This window comes from Lathyrus oleraceus, chromosome 6, assembly GCF_024323335.1.
Source record: "Lathyrus oleraceus cultivar Zhongwan6 chromosome 6, CAAS_Psat_ZW6_1.0, whole genome shotgun sequence".
Taxonomy (NCBI): domain Eukaryota; kingdom Viridiplantae; phylum Streptophyta; class Magnoliopsida; order Fabales; family Fabaceae; genus Lathyrus; species Lathyrus oleraceus.
In genome coordinates this window covers 56784793-56802950 of record NC_066584.1, presented here as the reverse complement: position 1 = coordinate 56802950, position 18158 = coordinate 56784793, and the positions used below count along the sequence as shown (strand labels likewise).

General features: G+C 37.4%; 2 protein-coding genes across 2 annotated transcripts; both read left to right on the top strand.

Annotated features, from left to right (window-relative positions):
• The first annotated feature begins 2598 nt into the window (after positions 1–2598).
• On the top strand, positions 2599–3345 carry LOC127093991 (uncharacterized). The gene has a single exon (XM_051032874.1). It carries the CDS (start codon positions 2599–2601, stop codon positions 3343–3345), a length of 747 nt encoding a protein of 248 aa, XP_050888831.1.
• A 13129-nt stretch (positions 3346–16474) lies between these two features.
• Positions 16475–18158, top strand: LOC127093990 (uncharacterized). The gene is made up of 2 exons (XM_051032873.1): positions 16475–16715; positions 17332–18158. Exons 1-2 carry the CDS (start codon positions 16475–16477, stop codon positions 18156–18158), a joined length of 1068 nt encoding a protein of 355 aa, XP_050888830.1.

Below are 18158 nucleotides of genomic sequence, written 5' to 3'. Positions count from 1 at the left end.
CTCTTTCTTCATAACATTATATTACATAAAAGAAACTCGTTTTACATACGAGGGAGTGAGATGAGAAAAGAAGTTACATTAAGACATTAAAAGAGTGGCACGACACGCAGGTCGTATTTTAAAAAACCCAAAACAAAATAAAGGAAAACTAAGGCCATAACCGATCACCACAAGACAATAATAATAAACATATTATTATTATTAATTTTAATTCTTTTAATTAATTAAAACCAAATTAAATTTCGGCGAAGGATCACACTACGCAGAGTTAGCCGGGGGTCCGCTGCCTGATCATCGGACGGGGGTCAAGGGGGCAGCGCCCCTTTGCGGGGTTGAAGGGGCAGTGTCCCTGGCCAAATTTTTTAATGAACAATTCATTTGAAATCGATGTTGTTTTTCGCATCAACACTTGATACTTTAAAGCACAACTCTTGCGCAATCACAACCCTAATCGCATAACTCTTTGACCACACAACCCTTGTGCCGTCATTAACCCTAATGCACAATTTTCAGACCGTCAAACACACCTTGATTGCTGATTCTGTATGATTGATCAACACGTCATTGCTTCACCATACTAATGTCGGATCAAGAAGCAAACGACCATTGATCGCTCAAAGGAAAACAACCATTAAGTGTTTGAATGAACGAAACAGAAACAGTATATCATATATACCGTATTTTACATCAGGATTACTTATATCATATATATAACTTGATCGATCTCAATTGCATAACCTATGGACGATTGATGTATCACTGCTTCACCATACTAATGTCGAATTCCGAAGCATAGTCAACATCAATCATCCAAATCGTACACACATGATGCCAAATTTAATTACTCGTTTATTTTTTGATTCATTCTGTCTTTTAATCGTATTAATACAGAAAATACAGAAAATAAACAGCTATCAGATGCATGTTTTCGTAAGTGGCTCTAATACCACTGAAGGAGAAGAGCGATCCAAAATGCAGCGGAATTTAAAATTTCTCCTTTAGTGATCCTTACGAATAGGCATGATCAGTGATAGAATTATTACCTCTTGTGGAGATTGTAACCTTTGATGTAGATCTACGGAGCGATCACGAACGTTGAACGATGACAACGCCTCTACTCAATCCACACGAATGGATTCCTTCAATCTCAGTGCTAGCTGCTACGAATGAAGGCTTTGAGTGAGTGAGTGAGTGAGAGAGAGAGAGAGAGAGAGAGAGAGAGAGAGAGAGAGAGAGAGAGAGAGAGAGAGAGAGAGAAAGAGAGAGAGAGAGAAACGAAATTGTAACTACACAAATGCTTCTACACAAGGGTTCTATTTATAGAACCACTTATATGGGCTGCAAGCTAAAAAACCCACTCAAGTGTATGTGGCCCATATCTTATAATATGCCAAAATCACTTAAGCGCGTGCTACCTTACCATATTTCGTATTCTACTTAAGTACACCGTACCTTACGATGTTCTACAATTCACATAAGGGTACCGTACATTACGGTATTCCTTAGTTACTCTATCTCTCATCAATCTGTCCTTTTGTGTGTGACCCTGTAGGTTTTCGCGGCATTGGCAATTATATTAAATCACGTATTTAATATAATAAACAGTGAGCGGTATCTAGCAACACATCACTGCTACCCAAGACATGAAAATGTCATGTGATCTGACAAATCCTTTTGTGATAATACTTATGTGTACAATTACCCTTTTGCCCTTATGTCTATATTGAACACAAGGCATAGACCGTGTCATCCTTGTCCAGTTCAATATTGGGTCCATAGACATTTATCCTGTTACGCAGGATGAGCAAATTCCATCTAGGTCACTCATGTCCCTTAGCATACTTCATGCAGTACCCATCAACTGTCTTTATGGTCATCCAATTACGGACAATGTTTGATCAGCAATAAGGCACTCGACTCTACATCTAGGGTCCATAGTGGTTTCAGGTTGAAGGGTGGCATATACCATTATCACCATGAGAATAACTTATGACACTTTGCATAACATTCTATATAGTATTCTCATAGCGGGTCAATCCAGTATAAATATTACTCTTAATATTCATACCTATGTTTAAGACATGATAACTCCTTATCCATGATCCATGAGATGTGATCATCAGTCTATATACATAATAGTCTTAATGCTTTAATGTTATCCCACTTCACAATAAAGCTCGACTATGGATACTTTAAGAATAGTGTCCTTATGTTTAATGTGATCTCATGATTAAGTCACACTTGATACATTAAACGGACTATCTATTCTAGGGACTTTATTAGACAAAAATAATAAAGAAAAAGCCTTTTATTATTAATAAATAATTCGATACAAGTACCAAAAGTATTGGCCTCTAGGGCTTACACCAACAGCAAGAAGGCTGCTAAAGATGAAAAAGTTATACCACCCAGAAAGCCAACTGAAGAGAAAAAAAAAAGGAGACTAAACCTGTGATTAAGCTACCATATCCTCTGAGAGCAACAAAAAAGGAACCTAGAGAGACAGACTTCGAGAAATTCATGATAATGTTCAAAAAGATAGAGAGTCATATGCCTTTGTTTGAAGCACTCGAGTGAATGCCCATGTACACAAAATTCATGGAGGAGGTAATCACCAAAAAGAGACCAACAACAGAAGAATCGGTAGCCTGGAAGGAAAAGTGTAGTGCAATATCACTAGGTAAGAGAATTCTAAATAAACAGAAGGATCCTGGAACAATCACAATATCATGCACTATAAAAGATAGAACTTTCAAAAAGGTACTAATTGATTCTAGAGCTAGTGTGAGTCTGATGCCATTATCAATCTATCACAGGTTGGGTATTGAAAATTTCAGTGATACAAGGACAAATATGAAGTTTGCTGAATACTCGATAAAGAATGCATATGGGATAGCAGAAGACGTGCTGGTGACAATAAGGGAATTGAGTTTTCCTGTTGATTTTGTGATCATAGACATACCTGAAGATGAAGAGACACCTATCATTCTTGGTCGACCATTCATACAGACAAGTCGATGTAATCTCGACATGGACCAGTGCACGTTAACTTTAAAAGTTTATGATGATGAAATAACCTTGAACATTATTAAAAACAGGAAGCTAGAGGTAGAAAAAGAACATCACTATCAAGTAGGCATGATGATGACAAATATGATAAGGAAAATTAACATACAAACATCAGAAAAAGATGCAAGAAGGCCTTCTCAACTACCACCACCTCCATTAGCAACTCCGAATGAAAACATTCCTGGTTCCAGTCCAAAATCAAAAAGAAAGAAGGAGAGGCCTTATCCTCGAGGACGAGGAATTGGCCTGGTAAAGAATGTTTATCTACATGGATAGTGTGGTAAACCGTCGAGCCATGCAACGTTAAACAAAGAGCTTAGTCGGAGGAAACCCACACTTTTACTTACTGATGAATTTTCATTTTTGTTATTTTTTTTGTAGTCAGCTGACATACAGTCTCTCAACAAAGGGAGTCAGAAGGAGGCATGTTGAAAGAAATGCAATCCATGATGTTGCATTTTCCTCCTCCACCTCAATGAGGGCACTGTAAGTCAACCCTCTCTATTTCTTTTTCTAAAACATTGAGGCCAATGTTTAGTTCAGGTTTGGGGAAGGTTTACTGGTTTCTATTTATTATTGTTTTTGTTACTACGTTGATTGTTTATTTTTATTAAGTGTTGTCAAGTAACACACAGTTGCTGGAGTTCAGTGTTTGAATAAGTGACAAAGGTTAGTAATAATAGATGATTGATTACTACCAGAGAATTACCCCTGCAAATGTTGATATTATTGAAGATGATCAGACACAACTTTCTTGAGCTCGACCAACAGAGGAATCCTGTATATCCCAACTTAAGAGCAAAGCTGCACCACACTAGAGGTATTACGGAAATTGTTAGCTTTACCAAACATGGTGAGAATTAAAAGAAAAACACAAGATTCATCATGAGAGATAATTCAGGTATGTCTCTATCACTCATAGTTTGCGTAAGTTCTCTTCGAATTTCACTACATTAGTATACACACTGAGGCAAGTTTTTTCTTTTAACCCTGAGCCTTTCAAGCCAGCCTTATTAATTATTACCCTTCGTTCACCCAATTTGAGTCTGTATACCTTGGTTTGTATATATCACCACATGAATGTAACCTACAGCCCAAACACTTCCTTACTCTGTTCAGAGAAAGTTTTATGTTCTTTAAGTTGTGTTCAATTCTAAGTTTGGGGTAGCCCCATAAGAAACTGAAAGTAATGTGAGTGAAAAAAAATGACCATTGAAAAAAAAGGAAACAAAAGAAAGATAAAATAATAGAGAAATTTGATGGAACGAAGAAAAGCACTCACTGAATGTGAAACACTCAGTTGGGTATAAAACCAAAAAAGAAAAAGAACTGAGTAACGAAACTGAAAAAGAAAAAGAAATGTAAATGATATGATAGAATAAACACAATGAAAAGAATAATGGCATTGACTCTGAATCCAAAAACCATTTCCACCCCTTTCATATCCCACCTTAACCCAAGCCCCGCTATAACCTGAAAGACCTCGAAAGTGTGTGTATTGTGCAAGTGAGATGAAAGGAGATTACATTCAAGCTTACGAGTCGGTATTGAATACTATGAAATCATGAGTGCAGACACTATAGCCCTGAGAGTCTAGGCGAGTGTGTGAAACAAGCTGACAAGTGAAGTAGTACTCCTATATGGAAGTCTGGCAAACCAAATAATTGCAAAAAGTTGGGGACTCTGAAAGAAGAAGAATGAGTAAGTTGTGAAAGATCTCAACAGTATTTTGGTAAAAGTTAATTCTTCAATTATTTTTGAGGGTGACATAAATTGCCTGAGGACAATCAATGAGATAAGTTTGGGGTTGTGATCATTCACCATTTATGTTATGTATTATGTCACTTATTCAGCGAGAATCCAGGTAATTTGTATTACTTTGTTTTAATTAATGTTTTGTTGGGTCTATTTCTTTCACCGATATATTTTACTATTTCATCATTATTTAATGTCATTTCTATTTTTTGTCGCATTTTACGCTTTAGGTGTGTGCATTTTCTGCGTTTCAGGTCCAAGTAGAAGACCCAAAAGACTCGGTGCGAGAAAGTGGAGAAATCCGGTGTTTCGGGAAAGAAATGGCCAAGCTACAGGAGGCCTGCCACAGCCACCCGTGTCACCTGATAGTGGCCATGGCGGGATGATAGCCTTACAAGAATTCAAGAAAATGGAAGGACCAGTGGCGCAACATGGGCGCCCGTGTCACTTGACACGGATCGTGCCAGATTTCCTGAGCTTGAAAAAGGAATTGGAAAACCAGTGGTGCAACACGGCCACCCGTGTCAACTGACACGAGCCGTGTTGGGTCAGGCGCTGATTCATTTTGCTCTTTTGTTTTTTATCAAGTATTAAGCTGAAAGGGTGTTTTGGGGATTTCCAACCAGTGCCAATGGATTTTCACTATTTAGAAGAGTTTTTACGAGGAACGAATGACTTTTTGACAACACAGAATTGTTACACGATTGAAAATTGGAGAGATCAAGGAATTCGGAGAGTGAAAGATTTTCATGAGCGTATGCAATTGAAGATCCAAGTTATCCAATTACTTGTAATGTCTAATTTTTATCTTGAAATTATTTTGAACAATATGAGTAGCTAAACCCCCCAATGCTAGGGGGTGTCCCTGATTTGAATCTGTAATGACTTTGAGTTTACATTTGCAATGATAATGTTGTTTTTCAGAATTACCGTAATCTTTTGATATGTTTAATGCTTTCTCTTTCGGAACAATGGATATTTTTGTGTGATTATCAATTAGGCTAGACCGTCATTGATACTGCTTTCATAAGATTATTCTGCAGTAGATATCAGCTAGGACTAGGGATACCCTATATGAACCAGATTATTCTAGATATATTAAGGCTTAATTTCACTGGTAATTTTCTATGGACATAATGATTAGGGCTGAATAATTAAAGGTTTTCTCACCAAGGCCTTGGGAGAAAATACCCTTGAGAACTAGTAGTAATTAATTGATATTTATTGATGCAATAGTTACTCAGAGTTGTTACAGGGACAAATTAACACCTTCCCTGACATGTTCCTTTACCTTGAAAACCCTTTTTTCAACATTATTTATTTTAGTTGCAATTTTTTATAGAAATTTTAATCATAAACCCCCAACACAAGTTTTGGTTTAATTGAACAACAATTCTAACTCAATATTTGCGATCAGTCCTTGAGATTGACATTCGGGGAACTTTCCCCATTATTACTATACAGGAAAAATAGTACACTTGCTATTTTTCCGATCACATGCACCCAAAGCTACTTCACCAATACTGGATATACAAGACCAGTTAGTCTTTAAAAGAAATTCTTCCATCTTTGAAGTTCCAAAGTTTCATAGAAGTCGAACCCATTGTCCTTCAGATTCTTGAAGTCCAAAATCGTTTCACAAAACACCATTAACTCAATAACTAGAGTGTTTTGAGTCAACTCACGGATCCCTTCCATGATAGGATGGTTTTCATCAGCCATGTAGCGACTGGGAGAAAGTTGTTGTTGAATCTGTTGTTGAGGAGCAACCATTGTTGAAGATGAATGAGAGGATGAATAGTTGCATATAGGTATTTTAGGTTTGAAAGATGAAAGTGTGGGAATATCATGTGCGTAGTTTGAAAATGTAAGTGAAGTGGGTTTATATATATTTTTTCCATGATGACAAGGTGAAAATACACAGTCATAGGGGGAAGTGTAAGAGTTTTTAACCTAATTCCAAGAATTGTGAAATCCAATGTGTCACGCTTTCGTCACGCATGCTCAGAAAGCGGGACAACTGTCACCACTTATAACCACATGAAATTAAACGACATGACAACCATTTAATGTAACAACTGTTTAGAATCAAGAAGAAAAATCAATAAGATTTCTTCTGATAAGAACCTTTCTGATTCATGAAAACTTCCTTACTTCAGAAAACTCATGTTTCAGAGTCAACAAGTAAGACTCTAAGAATCTAATCTAGAATTCTGAAGACTTAAACATTCTGAAATACATTTTTTCATTTTGGACATAAATCCACAAATAGGTTTTTCAGAATGAAAATGAATCTATCTTCAGCAAGGGGTTTTGTAAAGATATCAGCCCATTGATGGTCTATATAAACAAACTTTAGATAAAAAATACCCTTCTGAACATAGTCACGTAAAAAGTGATGTTTAATTTCAATATGCTTAGCCCTGGAATGCAAGATAAGATTCTTAGATAAACAAATAGCAGAAGTATTATCACATAGAATAGGAATGTTACTCTTAGATATCTGATGATTTTCCAGCTAACAATTCATCCGGAGTATCTGAGTGTTGCATCCAGAAGCTGTAATATATTCAGCTTCGATTGTTGAAAGTGCAATTGTTGGTTGTCTCTTGCTGGACCATGAGATCAGATTGTCTCCCAAAAATTGACAACTTCTAGATGTACTTTTCCTTTCTATTTTGTCTCCAGCATAGTCGGCATCACAATAGCCTACTAATTTGTATTCACTTGATTTTCTATAAAACAAACCAAGGTTAGTAGAACCTTTAAGATACCTAAAGATTCTCTTAACAACACTTAAGTGAGTATCCCTAGGATCTGATTGGAAGCGAGCACATAAACAGGAACTGAATAAAATATCAGGTCTAGAAGTGGTTAGATAGAGGAGAGAGCATATCATACCTCTAAATAACTTCTGATTTACCATACTGCTTACCTCTTCTTTTTCCAGAATACATGTAGGATGCATTGGAGTCTTTGCTTGCTTACACTCTGATAAGTTAAACTTCTTCAAAATCTCCTTTGTATATTTTATCTCATGAATGTACGTTCCTTTTTAACGTTGATAAATCTGGATTACCAGAAAGAACTTGAGTTCTCACATCAGACTCATTTCAAATTCTGCCTGCATTGACTTAGCAAAATCCTTGCACAACGAAGCATTAGCAGAACCAAAAATAATATCATCAACATAAATTTTTACAACCAGAATATCATTCTTAAAGGTTTTTCAAAAGAGAGTTGTGTCCACTTTCCCTCTAGTAAAATTATTTTCCAAAAGGAAGTTACTTAGTCTATCATACCAAGCTCTGGGAGCTTGTTTCAGACTATATAACGACTTTTTCAGTTTAAAAAACAAAGTCAGGATTTTGAGAGCTTTCAAAACCAAGAGGTTGATGCACATATACTTATTCAAAAATATATCCAATTAAGAATTCATTCTTAACACCCATCTAGTAAAGGATGATGTTATCATTGACTGCGAACAAAATTAAAATACGAATAACCTTGTGCTACCAGTTGAGCCTTGTTTACGAAAACCTCACCCTTCTCATTGAGCTTATTTTGGAAGACCCATCTAGTTCCAATGACATGGAAGCCTTTTGGTTTCTGAACAAGAACCCAAATATCGTTTCTGGTGAATTGATTCAATTCCTCTTGCATAGACAAAATCCATTCATTATCCAGAAGAGCTTCATCAACAGATGTGGGTTCTATCAGAGATACCAAGCCTAGAAGAGTCTCTTCAGAAGTTTTGAATAAAGATCTAGGTCTGACTGGAGCATTTTTATTTCCCAGAATCAGTTCTTTAGAATGAGGGGTTCTTGATCTACTCTTCTTTTAATGAGTTGGACCAACAGTAACTTCTGGTTGAGTCATATCTAAGTCGTTTGCTTTAGATTATTTAGCTTTTCCTTCTGAGTCTTTTTCTCCAGAATCAGTATCCTTGGATTCTGAAAGATTGATCTTCAAATCTGCAAATTTCTCAATTTGCTTTGACTTTTTCAGGGTCAAGCTTATCATTGAATCTAACATGAATTGATTCTTCAACAATTCATGTTTTTGTGTTAAAGATTTTGTATCCTTTAGAGCGTTTAAAATATCCTACCAATAAACACTTTTGTGATTTAGAATCAAACTTGCCAAGATTCTCTTTACTGTTTAACATAAAACATTCACATCCGAAAGGGTGAAAGTAAGAAATATTAGGCTTTCTGTTCTTCCATAATTCATAAGGAGTCTTACCCAGAATAGATCTAATACAAATCATGGTCTGAATATAACATGTTGTGTTAACGACTTCTGCCCAGAAATGCTTAGCCATGTCAGTTTCTTGGATCATGGTGCGGGCCATTTCTTGCAAAGTCCTATTCTTCCTTTCTACAACCCTATTTTCTTGTGGAGTTCTAGAATAAGAGAAATCATGGGAAATTCCATTTGCATCAAAAATATTTTCAAATTCTCCACCATGATCACTTCTGACTCTGACTATTTTGCAGTTCATTTCTATTTGCACTAGTGAACAGAAAGTAGAGAACACATAATGTGACTCATCCTTGTGTTTCAAGAACTTTACCCATGTCCATTGACTATAGTCATCAATTATGACCAACCCATACTTATTTACATCATAGAGGCAACTTTTACTGGTCCAAACAAATCAATGTACAGAAGTTCTAACGGTCTAAAGGTAGAAACAAAAATTTTCGCTTTGAAAGATGTTTTAGAAAATTTGTCTTTCTGACATACTTCACAAAGAGCATCTAAAGCGAACTTCAGATTGGGTAAGCCTCTGACTAATCCAAGCTTATTTAGTTGAGAAATCCTTCTCATGCTAACATGGCCCAAACGTCTGTGTCATACCCATTGCTCCTCATTAACAGACATTAGACATTTTACATTTTGATCCTCAAGATCAGAAAGTATGATTTTATAAGTATTGTTCTTTCTCTTTCCGTTAAAAAGGACTGTACCATCTTTTTGACTAACAACCTTACATGAATTTTGATTAGAAATGATATCACAACCATTGTCACTAAGTTGACTAATAGGCAATAGGTTATGCATCAGACCATCAACTAAAATGACATTAGCAATAGAAGGAAGTTTACCGTTAACAATAGTTCCAGAGCCAATGATATTTCCTTTCTGGTTTCCTCCGAAACCAACAACGAAGCCTCTAACCTTAAGTTCCAAATCTTGGAACATAGACCTTCTGCCTGTTATATGTTACGAGCATCCACTGTCCAGGTACCATGACTGGTGTTTCAGCTGAGCTGCTAAGGATGTCAGCAAGATAAATTATTTTATCCTTAGGCACACACTTTCTGGGTCTCCTCTTGTTAGTTTTCCCAGAGTTTTTTTTACAACTTTGGGTTGTTTAGAAGAAGGATAATCATGAGGAATTTGTGCATGATACTTTGGTTTTAGAACTAAGTTCTTACCCTTTGAATGTTTCTATGTCTATGTAGAAATATCAATCTCAGTGCCAGCAGGCACGAAATGCACATAGAGAGGTTTTGGTTTTACCTTCTGACTTTCGTCAGGTTTTATAGTTTACGTACAACCTAAACCTTTATTTCCATTTATGCTAACTCCATAGATCAGAGAAGCCATTTTGCTTATATCTATGCTTTTAGCTAGAAAGTATTGGAGTTCTCTGTCATATCTAATGATGCAATTAGTACCAGAAGCTTCTGAGACTATTTACTCCTCTAGTTTTGAAATTTTTCTTTTCAAATCAGATTTGTTGCTTTCTAAAGAAAATATATTTTCATTTAGAGAGGAAATATCTTTCTCAAGATCACTACGAGTTTCAGAAGCAACTACTTGGACTTGTTTAAGGTCTTCGTATTTACTCTAAAGACTCTGGTACTTTTCAAGCATTTCAGAGAGACATGATTCAAGATCAGTATGAGATATGTTAGAAAACACCTCTTCAGAATCAGAGTTGGATTCTGATTATGATAATACCTTGTCTTCTGGTTCTTCAGAAACTTCAGGATCATTTGTAGTTGCCATTAATGCAACGCTGGATTTTTCTTCGTCAGAATCTTCTTCTTCGGATTCTGAGTTATCCCATGTAGCCATCAACCCCTTCTTGCCTTTAGAGAAATTATTCTTAGGCCTTTTGTCCTTTTTCAACTTAGGACAATCATTTTTGTAGTGGTCTGGCTCCTTGCACTCAAAGCAAATAACTTCTTTTCTAGAACCTTGCTTCTTCTGTCCAAACGAAGAATCAAAACAACCAGTAGTCCTTCTGGCTCCTCTGAGCTTTCCTTGACCATTGTATACGTGCTTCCAAAGTCTGTTGACTCTCTTTGAAATTAAAGATGATTTATCATCATCTTCTGAGTCTTCATCAGATCCTTCTGATTCTTCCTTAGCTTGATAAGCTTTTGTCTTCAGAGGCTTAGACTTTAAGGCAACAAATTTACCTTGCTTTTGAGGTTCATCTTCCTTGATCTCAATCTCGTGGCTTCTTATAGAACTAACAGGTTCTTCAAGATTGATACTGTTGAGATCCTTTGCCAGCTTCAAAGCAGTTACCATAGGTCTCCATTTTTTAGGAAGACTTCTAATAATCTTCTTGACATGGTCAGCTGTAGAGTATCCTTTGTCTAGAACTTTCAGTCCTGCAACAAGCATCTGAAACCTTGAGAACATGGTCTCAACTGTTTCATCATCTTCCTTTTTGAATGCCTCGTACTTCTGGATTAAGGCTAAGGCTTTTGTTTCCTTTACTTGAGCATTCCCCTCATGAGTCATCCTCAGAGAGTCAAAAATGGATTTGGCAGAATCTCTGTTTGTTATATTCTCATACTCAGTCTAAGAAATAGCATTTAACAATATAGTTATGGCCTTATGATGATTTTTGAAATCTTTCTTATGTTGATCAGTCATAGCACTTCTTTCTATATTATTTCCTCCAGGATTAACATGGTGAACATATCTATTGACTACAAGATCCCATAGATCAACATCGTAACTAAGAAAGAAGCTTTCTATTCTATCTTTTCAATAACCAAATATTACCATCAAAGATTGGTGGGCTTTCACTGTGATGGTCTCTTTCATTATTGTTAGCAACATTAACAGCGTTAGCAGCAACCATTGTTTCTCACACAAACTGGATCGATATTGAACACACTTAAGTGTTGATAAAACTTTTTATCACAATCAGAACCAGGCTCTAATACCAATTGAAGGTATGAAAAACATAAGAAATGGGGGGTTTGAATTGGGTATTACAAAAACAAAAGCTTTTTACCAACTTAAGAACACCAATAATAAGTTAATGAAAATGAGATAAAAATACAAGCACTTTTTATCCTGTTTCGCTTGAAACTCAAAGCTACTCCAGTCTATCCGCCAAGGTGATTTTGCCTTATACACAAGGACTTAATCCATCATAGTCAACAGATTACAATAATCACAAAGAATAACCTTCTTTATCTTCTCAAAGATCCAACTATACCCTAGTCTTCTTAAGGTCTCACAAAGAATAACCTTCATTGTCTCTCAAGGATAACCTCCTTAAGGAATCAAACAAACAGTTTGAATAATATATTGTGTGTTACAAGTTGCTTCTATACAAGTAGATTTTATAAAAATGATAAACAAAAGCTTAAATAAAAACTGTGTACAAAAAATAAAAGTTTTTCACAAAGAAACAGACTAGTCAAAATGTTGTATCACCAGGCGCTTTTCTTCAAGTCTCCAAGTCTTACTTATAGAGCGGTTGTCCACTATTGGATGGTGAAATGAGTGATATTGCATATTGTCATTCACCCACAAAATCAGTTTCATGTGTGATGTAAGTGTAATTCCCCAAATTTCTTTCAGGATCGACTGACCCCACAAACCAACACAGGTCTTTCCATCATATTTTGTCCTCACTAACACGCTTTCCTGGAAACTTCCCAGAAGGTCACCCATCCAAACACTACTCCAAGACAAGAACACTTAACTATGGAGTTCTTATTTATCGGGCTACCAAAAAGAAGATGCATGTTAGTATAGGTAGTACTAATTAATCCTTATAAGCCTTCATCCAACCATGCAGTCTCATCCCTGCATAGCCTCAGGATCCCTCTCATTTCGATGTGAATTCATGTTGTTTTATTCCTAGAAACTGCTAGGAGTGTATCATTGTCATGCCTCGTGCACCGACAACCACTCTATCGCCCTCGGGTGTAACATGTAACCATTTTTTGGCCTCTATGGCCTCGGGTGTTACATATAGTAATGTCCTTGCCCATGAAATCAGGTAATGCAAAGGATATTCGATTTGTACTATGTACTATTTGATCATGTTTCCATATGATCTTATCTTTAAGTTCATTGGCTTCTAATGAGAGTTGATGAAGCATGAAATGAAGAAACATAAAGTTGGATTCAGAAACTTCAGAGTCTTTGGTCAGAACCTTGACAATGTTAGTAGTCTAGCTTGAGATCTTCAGTATCTTCAAAATATTTAGAGTCTTCAGTATCTACAGTTAGAACCTTGATAAGCTCAATCATCTAGCATGAGATCTTCATAATCTTCAGCTATGTAACACAACTTCAGAAGCTTGCCATTATTTAGAAGCTTGGTGATCAGAGTCACGTCCAGAAGCACGGACTGAGAGAACGTTGCAGCAACAACATAACGTTTCCTAAGAAGCTTCTCAATAGTGAATCAGCACAAAAGTAGAAAGATCATTGCAGCAACAACATTGAACATCTTTCAGAACTTCTAGTAACTAGCGCAGAAGCGGATTTGGAACTCATTATTCAGAAATTGATGACGTTGCACATCATATACTTAGAATCAGAACTGACTGTTAAAGCTACACAATAACAAACCATTAGATTACCAAAATTGTTCTCACACAAATACAACATTGTTATCATAAAAACTCAAGGTATAAATGCAGAACCAAATCTTGTTCTAACGAATCTTCGATACAACGATAGAGGGGCGGACCTGCAAGGTTTGCACTCCAATGCGCAAGTTAGTTATAAAGTCCAAGATGAATAAAGTGAAATTATGAGATTAGAAAAATATACTTAAGTCACACGTGTGTTGGTTATATAGGTTGAATAATTTATTTTGGCTTTGCTTTGTTGGGCTGAATATTTAAATCTCACGTGTATTAGGCCATTGGTCGTCCAAGACAGTTGCCCTTGAGGATTTCTAGGTGTTTTACCAGTTGAGAAGTCTTTCAAAGTAGTTGACGATATTTTACCAAAATTGACCATATGAAGTGGAAAGATCACAAGATAATTATCGAGGTAGTGGGGAACAGGCACATTAAATACATTTCCTATCATTGAGGCATTTCACCAACTTTCTAGACACATAGCCTTAGACTCAAAGGTTAGGGTGTGGTGCACTTTCCTAGGACATTTGAGTGCACTTGAGTTTGCTTGTATTCCCAAGAAACGATCGAGCAACTGCTATATGTATTTTCATTTCCTTCTAATCTGGATCATTAGTTGTTACTCGTGCTAGTATAAAATGCTGCATTAATTTTCAAACATCATTTTCGCTTCGCTTGCCACTTGAAATTTATCTTCTCCTTTAAGTTTATTACCTGTTTGTGAGTTCCGACAACTCTAACCACGTAACATCTCAATGCAATGGACTACCCTACTTCTATGTGTCTCTGCCTTTCTTGAGTTTGTTTTCTTTCCTCTAGGCATTTCTCCTCCTTCCTTTATGTATAACTATAACCAACTTAGGAAATTTACCCATAAAGGTGGAGCCCGAATTAGATAGTGATGAGTTTTCATCATTCGTTGGAGTGGAGAGTCCAGATATTAAGGACATTTTCTATAGGGTGGATCCTTATGTCCATGCCCAAAATGTGCCCAACGGTAGTTCTGGGCTGAGGTTGGACTTTTCATATAGTGATGATGATCGTGTGGTGAAGGAAATTGCTACTCGGGATGCCTCTTTTGCTCGTTCCTATTTTGATTTGGGTATTTCTTTATCTAGGGAGGCGGGACTCAAGACTAGTTACTTCATCCAATCCCTCGAGAAAGACTCCATTCATATTCGTTCTAGGGTTTGTGCTTATTTTAAGAGTTATTTTGCTTATGTTAACCAAAATGACCCTCTTTATGATGCAAAAATGAATATGGTTCGACATAAGAGTTTGTTGGAGCCGAGTGACGTAGATCAATAAGGTTGGGTAAATCTTGAATTTCGGGGGACGATCTCCTCCTATATCCAAGATATTGTCGATGTTGAAATATGGTCCTCTTTAGATTGGTTGACTTCTCCCATCCTACCAACAAAAGGATATGCAGCTAGTTTGAACGGTGCTTTATTCCCTTTTATGAGTATATCTTCTAAAAATTGGGTGTAAGGTTTCCCCTAACTGCTTTCGAGAAGGAGGTGCTTGATCACCTGATCATTGCCCCATCTCAACTCCACCCAATAGTTTGGAATTTTTGTAATAATGTTCCATCTTTGATATGAGTATAACAGACAAGCAGGCCGTGCCTAAAAAAATCTATTCTTTCACTTTTTCTGCGTCAGTCGTACTTCGAAAAAAAAAAGGGTGCGAACAAGGGTTAATTTCCCTTCTTCAGAGAAATAATAATAAAGTATTCATTTTCTATATTGAGAGGTGGAATAATTTTAAGCCTCACTACTTCATATTCACTCCAATCTCTTCAGCAACTCTCTTTCAGAGTTCTGTAACATTCTAGATGCTGCTTTAGGGAAACTGCCTATACGGACAAAGCTCAGAGGTGCTGGTCGTTGGATCACTTCAAGAAGAAATATTTTATACTATATCTATCACATCTCCCTTACTATTGATGAGAGGGTTATGAAAGCATATTTATTTTTGTTCTCTGGACAATTGATTAACACCCATGACATCGTGGACGCGCATTCTATTGAAGATAAGATGAAGCTTTTCGAGAATAGGCCTAACTCTAGTGTGTTTGATCGGTCATAATGTTAGCTGACAAACTTTGGCCAAAGAAGGTAAATCCACTCGACTAGGGAACCCGTCGGGACCTCATCGACAAGAAGTTGGACAATCCATGGGTCGACACCTAGAGTCCTGGTCGAAGTCGAAGGGTCTCAATAGCGAGAGTGATCGTGGACGGCCAAAGAACGTGGTCATTTATCTACGTACATGGGAGAAGTGGGCTGACACGTGTCATCTCTAGATAGGTTTGTAACCCCCTAGATGGTTACTTTTTATTAGTATTTAAGCAAGTGTTAGGGATCATTTTAGAGGGTGGAATTTTTAGCATTTGCAGTAGGAGTACACTTGAAATACCAAAGTGTTTACGAGAAAAGAGTCATCTCCCTATAAAAAATGTACCTTTGCCTCCATTTACATTCATAAGTCATTTAAACTTACCAAATTGTCTTTACTTTATTGCTTTTCTATCATACATTTTTGCTTGTCATTACTTTTCACTACCTCTCTAACTCATCAAGAGTTATATTTACTCCTTTTGGACATTTCAAAGACATTGCTCACCAAAATACCATACGCTCAGACACTAAGTCTAGGACTTTGTAGCCGGTCCGGCAAGTAACCATCTCGTAGGAAGGCTAGAGATTATTGATGAACCAACAAATTGGCACGCCTAGTGGGACTTAGACAGTGTTAGGTGTATGCGATTACATAGTGGCAAAATGACGTCTCCTCGATCGCACGAAGAAACATCTTCAGTGGGAGACACGACGATGTCCCATGCGGCCGATGTCGGCTCTAGCATGGCATTGACGGTTTCAGAAACATTTGTAGGGCCAATTCTGACACTGTGTCAGCCACAAATGTCGACACCAACAACAATGGGAACTTCTGGGCAATATATGCCCAGTTTTACGGTCTCCATGCACAAGACGTTGGGAATGCCGACTGAGTTTATAGCAAGTATGCATAACCTTGGTTCGACTTACAGCAACACCTCATCATCGACATTCCCTCGCTACCAGGGGTTAGGACCTTTGGAAACCCTATTTGGTTGACCCCCAGGTTTCAGACTGACGTCCCAGTCAGTCCCAACTTTTATGTCAAGTTCTGTCGTCGTTATGAGACAACAGATGGACGAGAGTAATCATGAAATGGTACACATGCTAACTCAGTAAATTGGTACCATCTTGAGGCCTTTGACCCAAGATTAGACGCAAAGTTACCAGCAATTGGCAACCCAATTGACAAGGATATGGGGCTTTTTGGGAGCCCAATGGCTCCGGCCCATCGGAATCCTACACGTCCTCCTTGACCGGAAACACCGATCCGACAATAGGAAATGACGAACGATACTATTGAACAAGAATATCATGAATTCTAACAGATCCCAAGGGTAGCACGAAGGCCCCTCATGGTAATGGTTAACCGTAACCAGGATCCTGACCAGGTGGTCAGGCAAATTCGACACGAGGAGGCAGTTGGGGACAAAACCTAGAGGCTATCGTCGAACAGATTATAGTACGAAATAGAATAAGTCCCTACTTACATCGGCTGACTTAATCTTCACCCTTTCCAGATTTTATCTTACAGACAGAACTGCCTAGGGGATGGAAAGTCCTGAAATTTACCAAGTTCGTTGGAGATATTGAGGAGTCCACCGTCGAACACGTGGCCAGGTATCAAACTGAGGCCGGAGACATAAAGAACAATGAGGATTTGAAGTTAAAATACTTCCCAAGTTCTCTTACGAAGAACGCGTTCACGTGGTTCACAACGCTACCTCCACAGTCGATCCAAACCTGGACACAATTAGAGAGATTGTTCCATGAAAAATTTTACATGGGGCAATCAAAGATTAGCCTAAAAAAACTAGCTAGCGTTAAGTGGAAAGTTGTTGAGTCGGTTGATCAATACCTAAATAGGTTTAGGCTGTTAAAAGCACGATGCTTTACTCAAGTCCCTGAGCATGAATTAGTCGAGATAGCTGTTGGGGGTTTGGATTATTCTATAAGGAAAAAGCTGGATACTCAGTATCTTAGAGATATGGCCCAATTGGCCGACAGAGTTCGATGCATCGAACGGCTGAAAGCTGAGAAGTCCAAGACGGGTCGATATCATAAGAAAGAAAAAATATCTTATATCACAGTCGAAGGTTGTTCTTCCGACGATGAAGATATAATCGAAAGAAGTGAGGTTAACATGGCAGAACTGAAGCCCGGACCTCCATATGTGTGTAAGGTTTTAAATAATTCGAATGGGAAGAACCCAATTGAAGCCGAGAAAATAGATAAATACGTAGCTAAGACATATACGTTCAACATGTCTAAGTGCGACGAAATCTTTGATCTGTTAGTAAAAGATGGTCAGATTATCGTCCCTCAGGGTTTAAAGGATCTCCCCTAG